Below are 19,660 nucleotides of genomic sequence, written 5' to 3' on the forward strand. Positions count from 1 at the left end.
AAAGAACTTTTATATACAGTGACCCATTTATTTTAATGTAATGGTGTCCCCCAAGCCACAGATAACGCTTAGACACATGAGCTTTTGTGTTATACTGTGTGGGTTCAAATCCCAGTTCCATCTGCTAACTGTGTGACCTTGGACAGGTCACATATCTGTGCTTCAGTTTTCTTGTCTATAAAATGGAACCTACTAAATAGAGTTGTTGAAGGGATTCAATGATATAGTCTATGAATGTACTGAGCACAGCAGTAAGAGCTAAATATGTGTTAGTTATGAATAAATTATTACCTACCTCACTGGGGTGTAACTATGATGTTTGGGTACACTGAGCAGCATTTTTGAGTGGTGTGTTTAGAAAAGCAAGTTCACATAAATATGTGCAGAGTCTTTCATGATTTCCATGGGGTAAGGGATTTCATTTCTTCTATTAGCTGTGAAGAAAGATCCATTAGACAGTAACCCTAGTTATTGCTAGAGCAAGTGTTGAGGAGCCCCTCACAGCAAACTCCATGGGGGTGCCGCATCTGTCTTGTTTGCCATTGTATTTCCAAAACGTAGCATATGCTAGGTATACAATAAATATTTGTTAGATGAATAAACACATGGAAAAGTCTTAATTGCTATGTGATTAATCTTTAGCCCAGGTACATTCTAAGAGTCAAATAAGAAAGGAGAAGTGATCTTTTGAAAGCAGGAAAAGATTTAGAGATGGTGTCTCCAATTACAATGAAAGCCTTAGAGAAAAGTGGTTAATATATATTGAAGGACATATTAATAATATGCTTGATGATATGAATTTTCTTTTTTAAAAATGAAAATATTTTACAAAATTTATAAATGGAGTTCCATGTTTGGCTCATCCTTGTCATATAACTCGGGGACCTTTCATAAATAACTAGAAAGGTTGAGTTTTATTCATTGTAAAAACTCTGAATCCCCAAACATTCCTATCTCAGTGTTCCCAAACCCTTGAAGCCTTTGAAGTAATTGATTCCAAATTCATATATCTAAAAAGTATTTATAAAGAGTCAATTCTGGTTCTAATTATGTAATTCAGAAATTATAATGCCAATCAGGATAATATAAATTGGTGAAATTTTTCAAATTATCAGAAGGCAAAATTCATTTTTTGGTCTAATTTCATTCATTTATTTAGCTGTCCATTCATTCAACAAATATTAATTGAGCGCCTCTACTGTGCTGGCACTATCCCAGATGCTAGGGATACAGCAGTCCACAAGGCGGTTATAGCCCTTTCTCAGGGATTTTATGATCTAGAGAGGGATGAGATGGGTAGGACTACCCCATGTTTAAGGAGATTTTGCCTTACGTTGGCCTCCCTGAATCTTTAGAGCATTGATTTCTACTTCATGATGCTGTTAAAGCTGGTCTTACTAACAGGCTGTGTCTGTGTGATAAACACAAACTAGCCAAAAGATGAGAAATTCAAACATTATTCACACATCCACAAATATCTATAGATGTTAAAAATAATGTAGACAAAGTATTCCAACGTCTCAGAGTCCTATGGGCACAGTTGAGTAAAATGAACTGAGATCAGATCAGTTTGATTTGTCATGGTTGAAAACTGCATTTGTAAATTGGTATAATCCATCTCCAGCCAAGATCTTCAGAGACAGCCTTGAATTCTTAAAAAGCTCCTGAATGACAGATTTTGTATTAAGATCTTAGCATTGTCTTAAAAGATAGTGGTAGTTCACATAACTAGAGAATTCCCTATTGATTACATGATTGAGGAAGCACAAAATCTGTTATTCTTTCCAAAGTAAATTGTAATTTAAGCTCATTATCTCCCTGTGGAGGTTCTATTTCAAATGGCAACAGAATCAAAATGTAAATGCCTCAGTGAAAAGGTTTAAGGATTCTTTTACTGAACTATGCTGTGTATTTTGCCTTCAAAATCACAGCAGGAAAGAGTTTAGAAAAATTGGGCCACCAGTTAGGTCAAGGGAAAGAATTAAAATTCAGCAGGGTCACTGATAAATAGTCACAACAGATTTTTCCCCAACTTTTAATATCTCATTTGTTTATAGTAAAGCTTCATGTAAGAGCAACATGATATGTCTTCATTTTAATATGATTTTGGACTTGTCAGTGGCTCTAATATGATCAGTAATAATAAAAGGCATTAATACAAGTTGTGGTAACTTTCTTCCTTTTCCCTCTGGCTTCAGTGAACCTTCAGACAACCACAAGCAGCCTCTCTTAAGTCTACTGGCTACTTTTGACGACTTTTGACGAAAACTTTAGGGGAAGGCTTACATTTCAACAACTAGATTTTACTGAAGAAAACTGGCCATCTGACTGGTCATTTGTAAACAGGACTAGTGTGACATGTAATCTGTCCTTAGATGCCTTAGGTGTGATGGATTGCCCCTTCACTTGGACAAACAACTTGGCATACATTTATTAGCACAAAACATTATGCAAATGAAGCATAAAATACAAAGGTTTCCAGAAAACACAAATGTAAGCTGTCTGCCCATTTGACAGTTGCTTCTGTAACACCATGACAATATTTATATTGACATGAAAACATGATAATTTAATACTAACCAACCACTTACGGCTAAACGAAAACATACCTTAAGCTCCAAATTTATACAGTGTACTGAGATGTGTTGAAATGACCATTTCCTCATCACAAGGGTGCAGTGATTTCCCTTTATGACAGTCTGTGGTATAGCCTGAATAGCTTGAATATTTTTCTGTTAAATGATAACTAAAATATATGTTTTATTAAATTTTTCTTATAAAAATGGGAACTACCTCTTTCAAACTGAATAATACTCCCGTATTCTTCATTCATTCCCTTAGTCATGCTTACCTCTTTTGTAACCCTATTTTACATAACATTCAGGGTCCTCACCCTTGCTCCACCCCCACCCCAGTTCTCTCTAGTAAAAAATGATACGTGTTCAAGAATGGGAATCTGTTACCACGGCAGGACATGGCTGAAATAGGTGCACCTCCTGGTTTCCTTACTGTTTGTCCTCTGTTGAGTGATGGGCTATGAAGAGTAGGCAGAACTTGGTATTGACAATAACCCCACCCGACAGGGCAAAATGAAACATGTGGGGTAGTTCCAATTGGTTTTATTTTCAAGAAAACAGTTCCTAAACTGAGCTTCATAAAGTTCTAACTTGAGGGACTATCTGAAATGTGAAATTTATTGTCTCTTGGAGAATCAGTTTCTTCATTTGAGAACACGGAATATTCAAATATTTGCCTCAAGTTTTAATGATCTCTCTAGAATGTTTCAACTGGACATTTATTCTTTCTTCAGGTACATTTGTGTGGCTAAGGTATTTAAGTGCCCAAGTAATTATTGCTTCCTGCTAATTCCATAAAGTAAAATCGGACTTAGGTGCCTAGATTCACCATAAGTTAAAAGTTATGATCAGTATAGATGATTCTAACAGATCATTTTATAGTAAATAATACTTTCTGAAAGATATCTCACTGTCTATTTACCTACATGAATATGTGTCATGAAGGAGGTATATTTTTACCCTAGAAGCAGCAATATCTTTTCATTCACAATATTAATATCTCTGGTTTCCATATGCCTAATTTTAAGAGGAATAATACTTTTGATCTTATATTGCCAAACATATACAGTTTATACTTGGGAAAAATGATCTAGATTTTGTATGACATATATTTGTGTATATATATATATATATATATATATATATATATATATATATATATGCACATCCATAATTTAGTTTTGTAAAGCCCTAAGCTTTAAAATATCAAACAGACTTCTATGACAGCACATCAGTGTAGGTAAAAAGAGTTTAGATTTCTCCAGTTTATCAATCAAAAATATAAAATTAACAAAAAATATTGAGAGCAGGGTTATATATAAATATCATACGAGGATCAGTTCATGAAGCCGGGTCCTTTGCTAGTATTCTCTTACCAGATTCATAACACTTGGTAAGAGAAGACCTAAGTTTGTAACAAATACACTCTGATAATATATATTTTGTGGAATAAAAGACATTATATTCTGTTAGAATTAATAAGAATAGATACAAGCAAGACTTAAATTAAAACGAAAAACAAAAAACAGTACTAGAGTTCTCTATCCTTGCTTTTAACTAACTAAAAGTTGAGTTGAAATTGCCCACTCTATTAATGCATAATAAAATTCATGGAGACAGAAAATAAAAAGCCAAATGCTTCTAGAACCTGAATTGAGTATAAATATAGTATAATAACTTGCCATTTTCAAGAGGGGAACAGAGGTTGAATTTGCAATTAACTGGAATTCTAATTCAGACAACTCAGCAATACAGACGTGGAACAGGTCCGGGTGAAGGGCAATGTGTAGGTTTCTTTTAAGCGGCGACAACCTTGAACTGATGCAGTTTGAACTATAGCCTAATGAGGGATTTGTTAATCTCTGGAAAAGCTATAGTCCCAAGATTCACTTAACCCTGGCCCTGGTGATTTATCTGAAAGTCATGGACTTTATTCTTCTACTGTTTCAGTCTGCAGACTGGAAAACCTCTCCCTTTACACACTGAGAATTCCCACTGCAGTGAATGGAAGGTCTGTGCGTGTAAAGAGCACGTGAGCAGCGGGGGTTTAGCCCCAGAGAAAGAAGGTGTCGAGTTGCCTTTGTAAAGAATTTATACACCACGTGTTCACAGTTTCTTGACAGGTATAATTATCAGTGTTGTCTTTTCCTTTACTATGTGCTGGGATTCTGAAGCACGGTTTCAAACTTGTGACTATTGGGTGTTTGATCAAGTAGCTTCAAGGACCTGAAAGGGGGGGGGGGAAGAGTGAAGAGAAATCAGTGATTAGTATTCAACTACAATATGCTAAAAATATCAAAGAAGCATGTGCTATGTGAGAACAGCAAGGATTATTTTGGGCGCTATCATTCATGCACAGCCTTCCACATGTGAAAAAACTGTTTGATGTCTGCAAAGGAAGTAATTATCAAATGAGGATGGAAAAGACACAGTTATTCCCTAAGATTAAAGTTTAAAAAATCAGTTTGGAAACATTTCAAATGTAAAACATTTCTTCCTCCCAATTCCATATGACTCTATTTTTCTTCACGAAGGCAAAGAAGAGGTAACTTTTATATATTATGACTCTTAGGGTGATTAGTGTTGCTCCTGCTGAGATACATGCAAGCAAAGCCTCTCTCTGATAGGCTGGAAGCACCAATATCCCTTCTGTAAAGCAGATAGTAGGCCTGTCTCTTCTACGAGGTCAGCCAGCCTGACACAAAGTAGAACAGAGTAAGCAGATGCCCCACATGGTCACATTTGGGGGAGCAGCCTCCCCAAACATTCCCCCAGACCTGTCACTTTTCTACCATTATGGAGTCATTTCTTTCAGAAAGAACAGTGGTTTTCAATCTTTGTTTTTAAAGCTGCGGATATTTTTATTTCAATGAATGCAGAGCACCACATACAAAAAAATTTTTAACGAATTGTTCTGGTTTATGTGAAAGTGCGTGGGGGGTAGGTTTGCAATCTGCCTACTCTGCATCAGCACTCTCCAGCCACCAAGCATTCTAGAGAAATGCCGAAAAGCACCTGGGGCTACAGCGTGGAACTAAAAGTCAAGCATGAGGCCACTGTACCTCTTCAGGAGTCACCTAACAAGATACTGCATAAAAATATCATCTGCCATTAACATTCTAACTACTATACTACTGCCACTACTACTACTACTCACCAATTGCCACATATTTTGTAAAGAGTTTTACGTATTTTTTCTTATTTAATCTCCATAACAAACCATTTTCATGAGTCTCACATTGAATAACTTCCTTCAAGTCCCTTAGCTACCAGGTGACAGAGCTACCAAGTGACTGAGTTTTTAATCCATTAACTTATCATACAGTTACATGTCCTAAGGGAATGGGACTTAGAGCAGATGAATTTTAGTAAGAGTCTTGGGTCTCTTCATCTACCCAGAGGGGGAGTAGGCCTGAGGGATATGCCAGCAGCTGAGAGAGCACTGGGCATCCAAACTATGCATCACTGAGATACCCACTGGGAAGAACCACCTGCACCAAATGTTCTCATTATTTCCCTCATTCCCATGATTTACAATTGAACAGATTAATGATTCATTTTTTAAAAAAATAAAAGCCTCATTTCCACATTAGTTTAAATTTTGTTGATCAAATTGCTTTGCTAATTTTTCAATGAGCCACTGTGGTAGGCAGAATAATGGCCCCTGAAATATGTCCACGTTCTAATCCCCAGAACCTATGAACATGTTAGATTCCGTGGTAAGGGAAATTAAAGTTGTAGATGGAAGTAAGCTTGCTAAACAGCTGATGTTAAAATAGGGAGAGTATCCTGAATTGTCCAGGTGGGTCGGTGAGAGAAGAAAGACTCAGGGAAGGGGATGTGATGACAGAAGCAGAGGTCAGAGTGATGCAATGTGAGTACTCGACCATCACTGGTGGTTTGGAGGGTGAGGAATGGAACCAGGAGGCAAGGAATGCAGGCATCCCCTAGAAGGTGGAAAAGGCAAGGAAATGAATCTTCCCCTAGAGCCTCTGAAAGCCCAGTGAGACTGTCTTGGGCTTCTGTCCTACATTATTACAAGAAAATTAATTTGTATTCTTTTAAGACATTAAATGTGTTTTGTAATTTTTAGGGCAGCAACAGGAAACTAACAGAGCTGTAATGGCGAAGCACTCTGAAGCACAGGGCACTGTTTTAGAGGTCAGTGGTGAGGGTTAGCACCAACTCTAAGCAGTGTGAGACTGAATACCTGGAAAGCTCATGTGAATGTGTCTATGAGGCGGGATGGGATATGAAAGGGCAGGTGCCATTGAAGAAAGAGGTAGAGCAGCACAGCTGTTAAAAGAAAGAGGCGGGCTTCCCTGGTGGCGCAGTTGTTGAGAGTCCGCCTGCGGTCCAGTGGCTAAGACTCCATGCTCCCAATGCAGGGGGCCCAGGTTCAATCCCTGGTCAGGGAACTAGATCTCATATGCTGCAACTACGAGTTCACATGCTGCAACTAAAGATCCCGCATGCCGCAACTAAAGATCCCACATGCCACAACAAAGATCCTGCACGGGGCAACGAAGATCCTGCATGCCTCAACTAAAACCCAAACCAGGGACTTCCCTGGTGGCGCAGTGGTTAAGAATCCGCCTGCTAATGGGGGGGACACGGGTTTGAGCCCTGGTCCGGGAGGATCCCACATGCAGCAGAGCAACTAAGCCCGTGCGCCACAACTACTGAGCCTGCACTCTAGAGCCCGCAAGCCACAACTCCTGAGCCTGTGTGCCACAACTACTGAAGCCCGTGCGCCTAGAGCCCGTGCTTCGCAACAAGAGAAGCCACCGCAATGAGAAGCCCGTGCACTGCAATGAAGAGTAGCCCCTGCTTGCAGCAACTAGAGAAAGCCCACAGGCAGCAACAAAGACCCAATGCAGCCAAAAGTAAAAATAAATAAAACAAAATAAAATAAATGAGATGCTTATGGGGTGGGGGACAAAATAGGTGAAGGGGATTAAGAGGTACAAGCTTCCAGTTATAAAATAAATAAATCATGGGACAATGTATAACATAGGGAATATAGTCAATAATACTGTAATAACATTGTATGGTGGCAGGTAGTAACTAGACTTATCGTGATGATCAATTTATAATGCATATAAATGTCAAATCACTATGCTGTATGCCTAAAACAATAATCAAAGTTAACTACACTTCAGTAAAAAAAGAAAAAGAAAAAAAAATGCTTAAAGCTGAATAAATGTGACACTTTCTCACAAAAAGCGGGTACAGTATTTAAAAGAAACCCTATATTCATATTATCTGCTTAGGTTTCTGTAATGTAATTATGTAGTGATAATATTTACTACATTTAAGAAATGTAGTATATTCTTCCTGATTAACCAAGATGGAAGTTAGGGAAAAAGACAACTGAGATTCACTTCAGGAGAAGTTTAAAATTAAAAGTAGGCATAAGACACGTTTTCCACACACTACTTGCATTCAACCTATTTTCCATCTGTATGTACCACTGACCATTGCTAGTTACTTAATAACTTCTACCATCTCAGACAAAATATTATTTCTAATTTATAGAACAGAAGTTACATTTCATGTGATAAACAGTAAGACAATATCTGACAAGTATTTTTGCTTTACCTGGTCTTTGCTTGACTTGTCAAACTTAAAAAAAAAACAAAAAAAAAAGACAGAGATCTGTTCAAATAGTTTCAGATCTCAAAAGCAACCACAGTATGAGTTAGCAAGTATAACAAATCCCATTTAATCCTTAAAAAATCTAATTAATTAAAAGTTGAACAAGAGCTAACGTAGGTCTCTTTGACTGAATCCACCATAAAATCCATGGATGACATGACAGAGTTGTACTTTGCTTGTACTTGAAATGGTCACTACAGTTTCATCTCAAGGATCCATGATCCTGTGCACTACAAGTGCTGTCTTAGCAGGCATAGATATAAATTTCATGTTCACTTAAACAGAGCTTTACCGTATCCTGTGCAACAAATAAACATGGTTTTAAATGCCTTTTATTAAAAATGTTACTCTTTGATAATGAGACAGGAAATTCTCAAGTGATTTAATGAAGACTGATGGAACAGAGAAATGGAATTGAGTATATGGCCCAGCAGTATTTATAGCCAAGTTGTATACTTCCAGAGATGACTGAATGAGCATAAATACTGGAAGCTTTTAGTAAGACCTCAGAAGTCGGAATGACAACATACTTCTTTTAAAACAATTTTACTATGGGCCAGTGTGGTAAAACAATTTAGGAGAATTGGTACAAGTCTGTATTATTGAGAATGGAAGAAAAAATGTGTTCAGGAAAAGAGTGTCAATGTTTGACTGAAGAATACTGGATTGTTATTATTAGCAAGAAGACCTCTGCAAGGATTCTGAAAGTACAAATGTTAAGTACCTTTATGTTTGAAACGGATTAGAGAGAAGGATATGGACAAAATGACTTGTCTGTATGCATCCAAATCATTCCGTCATCCCAGCCCAAACCACCATAGCTCTTGCCTGGACTCCTATATAATAGTCTCCTAATTGGTCTCTGTTTTTACTCTTACCCTGCAATAATCTATTCTCCCCATAGCAGCCAGAGTGATCTTTTTTAACATATAAATCATGTCACTCTTTTGCTTAAAAACCTTCAGTGGTTCCCACTGCAATAACATCTAACTTCCCTAAGCAGTTTAAAAAGCTCTCTATAACCTGGCCCCCATCTATCTAACTGCCCTTCTCACTCTTTATTGCCTAACTACCTCAGCTTTCTTTGTATTCCTCAAAGGTCAAATAGGCTCACATCTGCCTCAGAGCTACTGTACTGGCTATTTCCTCCTCTTCTTATGCTCATTTCCTGGCTTCGCACTGTCATTCAACCTCAGCTGAAATGTTACCTCCTTTGAGGGGTCTTCCCTGATCACCTCACAGAAGGTCATCACCCAGCCAGTCTCTATCAAAGCACACTATTTTAACTCTACAAAGTACTGGTCTCAATAGGATATTTTTTATCTACTTGTAAATTAACTACCTCCTCCAACCAGAATGTAAACACCATGACAGCAAGGATTTTGCTCTGCTCCTGCTGTTTCTACAGCCCATTGAACAGTGCCTGGCCCATCACGGTAACAAATATTTATTGTTAAAAAAATGTAGTTTTTAGAATGGAATGTAATTTTAGATAAAGACACCAAACTGTGATATATATATATATAACAAAACTAGCAGGTTATAAAAGAAAGATAGTTGAATCCCCAGAACTCTCTGAATAAATCCCATACTCCTTTTACTTCCCCCTGCAGCTTCTTTTCATGAGTGGCGCAAAAAAGTTGAAAATCTCTTCTCAAATTCAGTGTGTGCAAATAGTAATCTGATATTGAATGAGTTAAAACCACCATTACCCATTGTCATCTTCCCAAGAACACTCGAACCTCATAGCGTAGAGGTATATAACAATATACCAATATGAACTGTCTCTTCCAAAGGATAGCAAGGGAAATTTATGTAACTCCAGAATTTCTGATGTTGGCACATGAAATACTTGGCAAAATAAGGAGGGAAAAAATTCTATTACAATAATTTTTGTAAGTGTGGTTGTGGGGAATTCATTGAAGCTATTGCAGCTTCGTATCATTCATCTAAAAAATGGTGTTTTAGTGATACTTACTGTGAAGGGGTTTTTGAGGATAAGGAATGACATGTGAGAGCCTAGCACATAACAGGCACTTCAGAGATGGTGGTTCTCACTCTTAACATTTTTTCTTGAATTTTCTTAAAAACATGTAGCAAAAACCTGATTTAGCATTCTTTGTCACAAAGTGGAATTTAGAAAAAGGCAGGTGTACCTTAGACACATTTTAACTGAGCACTCAGAGAGAATTTCAAAATCTCTCAGAGCATAAACACTGCCAGGTCTCTACTTCATTCTTTTCAGTGGAGCAGTTTTCTAGTAAACTGTTTCAGTTTAGTTTGTACACTGTGCAAAGGCAACTGGCCAAGGAGGTGAGGGGGGCTGGAATCTAGCCCACACTCTTGTCATATAGCCATGTGCCTGAAGATCTGGGTTTGCACAGAGGCTGCATTTTTGTAATTTGTATAAAGGCATCATATAGTGTGTACCTGGCCTCCTAAAGAATATCATTTTTCAAAAATACCTTACATTTGCAGGGAATATGGCTGAATGACACATAAAGTAAGCAACTGTCTTGTTTACATTTTCTGAGGTCATTTTTTTTATTTGTTTGATTTTGTTTGGATTATTAAATCTAGTAATTATGTTCCAGCTGTCTAAGAAACTAGATTTAAAAAAAAACAAAACAAAACATGTAAGGGACTTTCCTTGTATAGAAGAAGGCACCTCTTACCTATGACATGTGGTTTTGCTGTGTTTGTTGCTGCCGCTGCTGTTGCTGTTGTTGAATTAGCAATTGTTGCTGCTGCCGACGCCGGGCTGTCCGTAGCTTTTCAAAGCGAGCCTCCATTTCTTCCAAGACTTTCGGGGTGTATCGGACCACCAGCTTGACGCTGTCCTTAGCAGCCTTGAGTAGTTCCACAGCTTTCTCATGGTGTTCTCCTTCCACACTCTGAAAAGACAGTGACATTTCTTAAAGGGGAGAGTTTCCATGTTCTTTTCTCGAGAGCCAAATGTGAAATTAGTGTCGTAGTACAATCCTACTCTGAAATTTCAAGAAGATACGGCAAATGAGATGTATTGCCATTGTTATTATTTATTACATTTGTAGCTGAATCGTGGGCAGGTTAGGCTGCACTAGGGTACAGGATGGATTGAATGGAGGTTCAAGTTAGGAGGGTGAGAAACAGTGAAGAACTAAACGATAACACTAACATTTAGAATGGAATTTCTAAATTTCACCTGGAAGAGTAAATGCACTAGTCTGGACACTTTGGAAAAAATTAAAAAAGAGTAACGAATGGGGACTTTGCCTATCTGATATTAACATTTATTAAGAATCTAGGGCTTCCCTGGTGGCACAGTGGTGGAGAATCTGCCTGCCAGTGCAGGGGACACGGGTTCGAGGCCCGGTGTGGGAAGATCCCACATGCTGCGGAGCAAGTAGGCCCGTGAGCCACAGCTACTGAGCCTGCATCTGGAGCTTGTGCTCCCAACAAGAGAGGCCGCGATAGTGAGAGGCCCGCGCACCGCGATGAAGAGTGGCCCCAGCTTGCCCCAACTAGAGAAAGCCCTCGCACAGAAACGAAGACCCAACACAACCAAAAATAAATAAATTAATTAAAAAAAAAAAAAGAATCTACAATGCTTAAAGCAGTGTCTTATTGGTGTAGTAAGGAACAGTAGAACGAAACAGAGTCTAGAAGTAGATCCATCATATATAAATCTTGATTGTATGATAAATGTGAAATTTGGACCAAAGGGGAAAAGGATTGTTAAATAATGATGCTGAAACAACTAAAATAAAGCACAGGTCAATGTTCATCATCTTGCAATGCAAAAGGAATTCTTAAGTAAAAATACCAAGAAAACCCCCCACAAAAATCAGATTTAAAGATTGTAAGTTTCTATGTCTCACACACCATGAAAGGTCAAATAACAAACTATAAAAAATATTTTCAATACACGACAGTCAATTTGTTAATATTCTTCAAATGAAGAGCTCTTACAAGTCAGTAAAGATCTAAGCAAAAGAGGCGAGAGAACTCATGGACAAATAATAATTTTTAAAATGCCCAATAAACCTAAGAAAAAATGTCCAAGATCCCTAATAATTAAAGAAATATAGATGAAAAAATATTTCATTTTTAATTTAAAAATGGTAAAGATGTATTTTTAAATATGGTGTATTGACAAGGACGTAGGGAAAAGGTACTCATATACTGTTAATATAACACAAAGTGGTACAGTTTTTCTGGAGGGCACTATCGTTATGCCTTGGATAAACCCTTTATAAATGAAGATTTTTACTTTCAGGAAAATTTACTAAGGATAAAATCAGATATACACACATACCTATAAGATAGATGTGATGTGACAGAAAACAAAAAGTAAATCAATTCTTGGCTTTTGAGTTTCAGAAATACTCTTTGAACGTCATGGCACAGACAACAGTTGGGGAAACTATGTTTACTATAAGTAAACTCAAAGAGGCTCCCTTTGTGTGTGCGTGCGTGCGTGTGTGTGTGTGTGTGTGTGTGTGTGTGTGTATTTATTTATTTATTTTACATCTTTATTGGAGTATAATTGCTTTACAATGGTGTGTTACTTTCTGCTTTATAACAAAGTGAATCAGTTATACATATACATATGTTCCCATATCTCTTCCCTCTTGCGTCTCCCTCCCTCCCACCCTCCCTATCCCACCCCTCTAGGTGGTCACAAAGCAACAACCTAAGTGTCCATCATTGGATGAATGGATAAAGAAGATGTGGCACATATATACAATGGAATATTACTCAGCCATAAAAAGAAACAAAATTGAGCTATTTGTAATGAGCTGGATGGACCTAGAGTCTGTCATACAGAGTGAAGTAAGTCAGAAAGAGAAAGACAAACACCATATGCTAACACATATATATGGAATTTAAGAAAAAAAAATGTCATGAAGAACCTAGGGGTAAGACGGGAATAAAGACACAGACCTACTAGAGAATGGACTTGAGGATATGGGGAGGGGGAAGGGTAAACTGTGACAAAGTGAGAGAGTGGCATGGACATATATACACTTCCCAACCCTTTTAAGGTTTCTCCAGGTTGGGATTAGGGATTAGTAAAGGAGAAGAAAAGTTGTAATCAGACATAATAGAACCCTGAGAAAAGGAGGCAGTCCTTCCCTTTCAGCTGACCCCCAGGGTAGATGACATAACTCCTATTTTATAGGATCCAAGTACAAAGGCCTTCTTGACTTGCTCTCTGGGTAAAGCTCGGGGGAGAAACATGTGTGTGATGTGACAGATAGAGAGCAAGATAGGCTTAAACACTGCCAGAATACCAAAGAGTGGCACTGAAGTGGCAGAGAAGGCCACCCAAAATTGGTTGAGATTACATTTTCACAAGCCAAGGAGAAGGGGGGCTAAAATGAATATTATCTTGAGTTACAAAAAACAATTTGCATTTCAAGCACACAAATTATATCTTGAGATTCCTAATTATGACTATTGTACAGATTTGCAGACTTAAGAATTGTGTTCCATTCTGTCATTTGCTTCAGTGAGGTGGATGTGGACTGCAGAAAAAAAACGCTTTGAACTTAGCAATGAGATAGCCATTGGTGGCCTTCAGTCATTTGTCTGAAAACCAGGCAGATACTAAGGGCTTAAGAAATGACTGTGGAGAGCCCTGGAGGCAACTTATATAACCACTCCTTTGCCAAGTCTGGGTTAAATAGAGAGCAAGGGATTATAAATAGCTGTTGAGCTGAGTGAATTTTTATCTGTGGCGGAAGCCTAGGAAAATAGGCTTATTCACTGATTAATTTATTCCTTTAATTATTCACTCAGTCATTGACTTGGACACTCAACAGATGTTTATTAAGCGTTTATTTTACCAGTCATGTTCTACTAAGTTCTCTGGAAGAACATGGACAGGGGAAAACTTTGACAACTTTGTACAACACAAACTCTGTTTTCAGTGTGCTTGTAATTTCTTTGTAATTTGCCCCAAGGTGAATTGTTAATGTATTAACAATTAATGTATGGAATTCTCCTTTAAAAGGAAAACTAGGTGATTTGCTTGTTCATACCCTTCTCTAGTTTCTTTTCTAATATTGAAACTTACATGTGTATATGTTCTAATAACAATGGTTCACCCATTTTCTAGGCCAGATGATTAGTTTTCAGACTTCTTTTTGGCTTTTGTTCTATTTGCTTTCATTTAATAGGGTTGGAAATTCTAGGCCGGACCTTTGGAGGCCCATTATCCCAGTTTAGGCACTCTGCCTGCTATTTAGAGTTGCCACAGGAGGGCTGTGGGACTAATACATGGGACCATCAGGCTCTCACCATGGAGAATGGCTGAGAAACGCGGCTGGTGTGCCATACTCAGCCCTGCAGAAGTGGCAGGATTACCTCTCTCACCCCCAGCGCTGCTCTCCCCAGTACAGTTAGCAACTGATAAAAAGCAGATCTCTCAGGGGCTTCCCTGGTGGCGCAGTGGTTGAGAGTCCGCCTGCTGATGCAGGGGACGCGGGTTCGTGACCCGGTCCGGGAGGATCCCACATGCCGCGGAGCGGCCTAGGCCCGTGAGTCATGGCCGCTGAGCCTGCGCGTCTGGAGCCTGTGCTCTGCAACGGGAGAGGCCACAACAGTGAGAGGCCCGTGTACCGCAAAAAAGGCAGACTCCACGGTCTTTGAATCCAGAATTTTGCCTCAGTGCTCTATCTTTGGTTTAGACGGTGACTCAGATTGTTTCGGGCTCGGCAGAGTTAACGGGTCTCCTAGTCTGACTCTAGCTTTTCACTCTGTCTTTCCCACCAGGGCACAGAACCCACATGGGATCTGGGCAGTGTCACACTTCTTCATTTCTACTACTAAAAATGCTGTGTTAAAAATAATACAAATTACATGATTAAGCAGTAATAACAGAAACTAAGAGGTAACTCAGAGATTTGAAGAAATATAAGCATGTTTATAAGACTATCATTTCAAACACTCAATAACTTTGTTTTTAAAATTGTTTTCAGAAAAATCTTGAGGATTATTCTGGGTGGCTCTCTTTTTCCACTGGCTTTGCCTACTTTATAAATACTTTGGGGGGGCATGTGTTTGTCTTCTTAAGCTATAATTTATCTCTGGAGTGCTTTTAGTCCTTCAGTATAAATTTTTAACAAGAATAAGGCAGTTTTCTCTCCTTTCTTTCCCTTTTAAAGTAAGAACAAAAAAGCAGACAACCTTTCCATGAGTTCCTGTTCCATGCATAAAAAAAGCTATCTGATCAGTTAGGGTATACACGCTGAGGAACAAACACCTGTCAGCAAGTATTCCCTTAGCCCTGAAAGTTTATCATGTATTCCTACTTTTGACTTAGTCTCTCTCACTCTTAATGAAACTATGCCTCATTTCAAGCTAAATATTTAAAACATCTTTTGAAATATAATAGTTTATTTGTAAACAGTTAAGATTTCTATTACAGATATAGATATGTGTACGTACACACACACACACACACACACACACACACACACACACACACACACCCTCCTGATTCAGGAATTGTCCTTTATAACAATTAGCTCAGTTTGAGCAGTCACTGAAAACCTGTAACACCAGCTTTTCACATAGGATGAAAACGTGGCCCTTATGTGATTTGAGGAGACCAAGGAAAACTTCCAATTTCAAAGTGAAATTCCCTCCTCTATTAAAAAACCCTGAACTTTATACTTTCCATAAGAGCTTTCTATACTTTCTAAAAGAAATTCTGTAGTTTTAGATTTCATCCTCTTGCTTTAAGAGTTTATTGTACCTATTGCAATTTGAGGAAGTCATTAGCATGGGTTAATTTAACAGGGCTTTCCAACAGACATCTGTTAAAAGTTGGATGTCATTAAGGAGGTGAGGGGTGGTGGGGAAGGCATGGGGGTATACTAGGTATCCAAGGAAATTTAGACCAAAGAGAAGTGGTCTGAAGAAAGAAAAGCCCCTAAAGAGAAATATTACCTACTCCATAGTAGTGCCTAGTCCTGCCACGAGTCTTTACCAAAGTAAATTAAAATGCACAGGAAGAATGGACATTCCCATCCTGAAAATATTTCTTTCCCCTGCTAAATTTTTAAAAAACACAGATAGAAATCAAAATGAAAAGCAGAGTTCAAGTGGTTTTATTAATATTACCATTTCCAAATGCATTAAATACAAACTAATAAAATACTAAACTGAAGAAAAACCGTAAGAACTGGATCTTCTAAAATGTTAATATATAAAGGAATATATTTTCATTCAGGAAGCTGGGAAAAATGATCTCAGTAAATAACCAGATGCATACTTGTTTCATTAGTAATCTCATGTAGTAGTAAGCTCCAGGAAATTTTAAAGTTAGTTACTTTGATGCAAATTTGGCAAGTCGGTGGCTGATAAATGAACCAACTTTTAAACATTGTTGCATTCTGATTTTTCAGTAGTTTTTTTCCCCCCCACACACAATATGAGTTATCAAAATGGCTGCTATTTCTTGGTACACTCAATATCTTGGTTGACTAAGAATCCCCTCTAATAAGAGAGAACTTTGGATTACACTGCATACATGAATTTGCTCACAATATGTGCTCTCCCCCCCTGTTACAGAAAAACCAGTTGTTAAATTTTGACCTTGGCTAGACCTCAGATGGAAGAGATGCCTGCCCTGGAAAGGGATCTCAAGATCTGTGCACAATCAGTAGCCCAATGGCCCATGCCCAGGTCTTCATGTTCATGTGGTTCTTTCTCTGTGAGGATTACAATGGGCATAATCCTGACCCAGCTTGCTGATAAGTTGCTTAAACACTTTGTTGGATAACCGAGAGTTGGCTATACCTCTCAGTTATTGTAGGAGTATCTAGAGCCAGGTTTATGCATAGCCTCCTAAATGCATCAGTCATTCTTTTGGATTAAGGACCAAATAATGTTATCAGGAAATAAAATGATATCAAGGATATTGAGTTATGATATGTTAGTACAATTAAGTAGCTCACAAACTCAGAATATCATACCTGCAAAGGCCCTTAGAAGCAACCTCGTTTATCTCCTTGCACCTTAATACATAAGGAAGTAAAGACCAAGAGTGGCTGTGACTTGGTCCATTTTATCAATTTGTTAGTTGCAGTGCTGGATTAGAACTCATTATTCTTCATGACTGCTCTTTCAACAACCTCATTCTGCTTTTTTAGATTAACTAATTCAGATAATGGTGGGTCGGTTTTTACATGATGTGAAAGGATAGAAACTAATGACAAGGATGTGTCAACTCCTAGCTTTAAACTGTATGAGTTGGCCAGTGAAGAAGCAGAATAAGACTATATGCTCACTATTTGTGGGTTATTATTCTCTGAAAAGGCCCAATATAGCCAAAGACAGACCTACTCCTTTCCCACAAAGGTAACTGTGACTGCTCATTTTGTTCTTATGATAGTTTTGCTTTTAGTCCATGAAGGTGTTTTGATATTATTTTAAGAGTGTGTGTGTCTATACATAATAAATGTGGGGGTGTGTGTGGGGTGTGTGTGTATACTCTAACATTCATTGAGCACTTATTGAGTGCAAGGCACTGTTAGCTGCTTTGTAATGGAGAGGTAATGGAGAGCTTAAGAAATTTGTCCCAAGTCCCCAGCTAGTCATTGGAACAGATGGAACTTAACTGAGATCTGTTTCCAGAGACTAGGCTCTTACCTACTAATCCATAGCCTTAAATAAGATAATAAAGAGAAAGTAAATAAGATAATAAAGAGAAAGTAAATAAGATAATAAAGAGAAAGTAAAAAAAGAGTGGTTCTCCTATTCATGGGTATTTTCAGACCAGTTGTTTTTGAACCTGGATGTACAAAGAAATCAACTTAAACACTTTTAAAATACAGAGACCTAGGCTGTATCCCAGACTTGCCATATCAAGGTCCACACCAATACGAGCTAGGAACATGTGACATTATAAAACTCTGATACAGCCAGCCAGTAACTGATGTGCAGATTAGTGTTTAGACATAGTGCCCTAGACTATAACCACCTCAAATAGTAAATGCCATCTTAAGAGTGTCTTTACTATGTTACTCCAGGAAAGAGGGCTGGATAGGTGAGGGAAATCTTACAATTTTGCCTTGGTGTAGCTCTGTAGTCAGCATTTTTGGTCATTAAAAAAACCATATTGACTGGATGTTTAATTCAGAATGGACTGTCAAACAAAATTGAGTTATCTGCAGTGAGGCGGATGGACCTAGAGTCTGTCATACAGAGTGAAGTAAGTCAGAAAGAGAAAAACAAATACCGTATGCTAACACATATATATGGAATCTAAAAAAAAAAAAAAAATGGTTATGAAGAACCTAGGGGCAGGACAGGAAGGAATAAAGACGAAGACGTAGAGAATGGACTTGAGGACATGGGGAGGGGGGAAGGGTAAGCTGGGACGAAGTGACAGTGTGGCATGGACAATATATACACCACCAAATGTAAAATAGATAGCTAGTGGGAAGCAGCCACATAGCACAGGGAGATCTGCTCGGTGGTTTGTGACCCCCTAGAGGGGTGGGATAGGGAGGGTGGGAGGGAGACGCAAGAGGGAAGAGATATGGGGATATATGTGTATGTATAGCTGATTCACTTTGTTGTACAGCAGAAACTAACACACCATTGTAAAGCAATTATACTCCAATAAAGATGTTTAAAAAAAAAAAAAAGAACTATCTCCACACAAGTTATAGGATGTATTCAGAAAAAAACCTTTATGACTCTTTGATCCTTTCCTTTTCTCAAATATGTTAATATCCTGTTCTAAATGTATTCTCTTTTCCTGAAGAAAAGTGGCAAGTATAAAAAGTATTACATTTATCCTCTGGAAAAAATATGCTAATTCTCTCCCATAGTACTTTGTTCCTGCCTAAATGCTAATATCTATTTCAGTGCACTGTAATTTATTAGTTTTCAACCATTCTGCTGTCACTAGACTGTCCGAGGGCAAGATGAGTCTTATTTATCTCTGTGCCCAGTGTCTATTGTGTGCTCAATAAATACTTATTCAATGAATAAGCCACACACACACACACACACACACACACACATTTATATATATATATATATTTAACATCTTTATTGGAGTATAATTGCTTTACAGTGGTGTGTTAGTTTCTGCTTTATAACAAAGTGAATCAGCTATACATATACATATATCCCCATATCTCCTCCCTCTTGCATCTCCCTCCCACCCTCCCTATCCCACCCCTCGAGGTGGTCACAAAGCACCGAGCTGATCTCCCTGTGCTATGTGGCTGCTAAGGAGCCAGTACTGCCCAAGTTTGAATTTGAGCTTCTTAACTTAGCAGCTTTGTGAGCTCAGACAAGCTGCTAAGCATCCCCACGCCTCAATTTTCTCATCTGTAAAAAGGGTATCATAGAGTGTCTACTTTATAGAATCATTATGGGCATTACATTTATTGATAATATACACAAGGCACTCGGAAGAG

The 19,660-nt window shown here is 38.2% G+C and overlaps 1 protein-coding gene across 1 annotated transcript in view; it reads right to left on the bottom strand.

Moving 5' to 3' along the window:
• Nucleotides 1–4,484: 4,484 nt before the first annotated feature.
• LIN7A (lin-7 cell polarity scaffold A) overlaps nt 4,485–19,660 on the bottom strand; it is a 135,670-nt gene continuing 120,494 nt past the window's right edge. Inside the window, exons 5-6 of the mRNA XM_007457661.1 lie at nt 10,910–11,128; nt 4,485–4,802 (exon numbers count right to left, since the gene is read on the bottom strand). Of these exons, the coding sequence (XP_007457723.1) occupies nt 10,910–11,128 (219 nt within the window). The 3' untranslated portion in view covers nt 4,485–4,802. The remainder of the gene's footprint in view (nt 4,803–10,909; nt 11,129–19,660) is intronic.

This window comes from Lipotes vexillifer, unplaced genomic scaffold (assembly GCF_000442215.2).
Source record: "Lipotes vexillifer unplaced genomic scaffold, Lipotes_vexillifer_v1.1 scaffold117, whole genome shotgun sequence".
Classification (NCBI taxonomy): domain Eukaryota; kingdom Metazoa; phylum Chordata; class Mammalia; order Artiodactyla; family Lipotidae; genus Lipotes; species Lipotes vexillifer.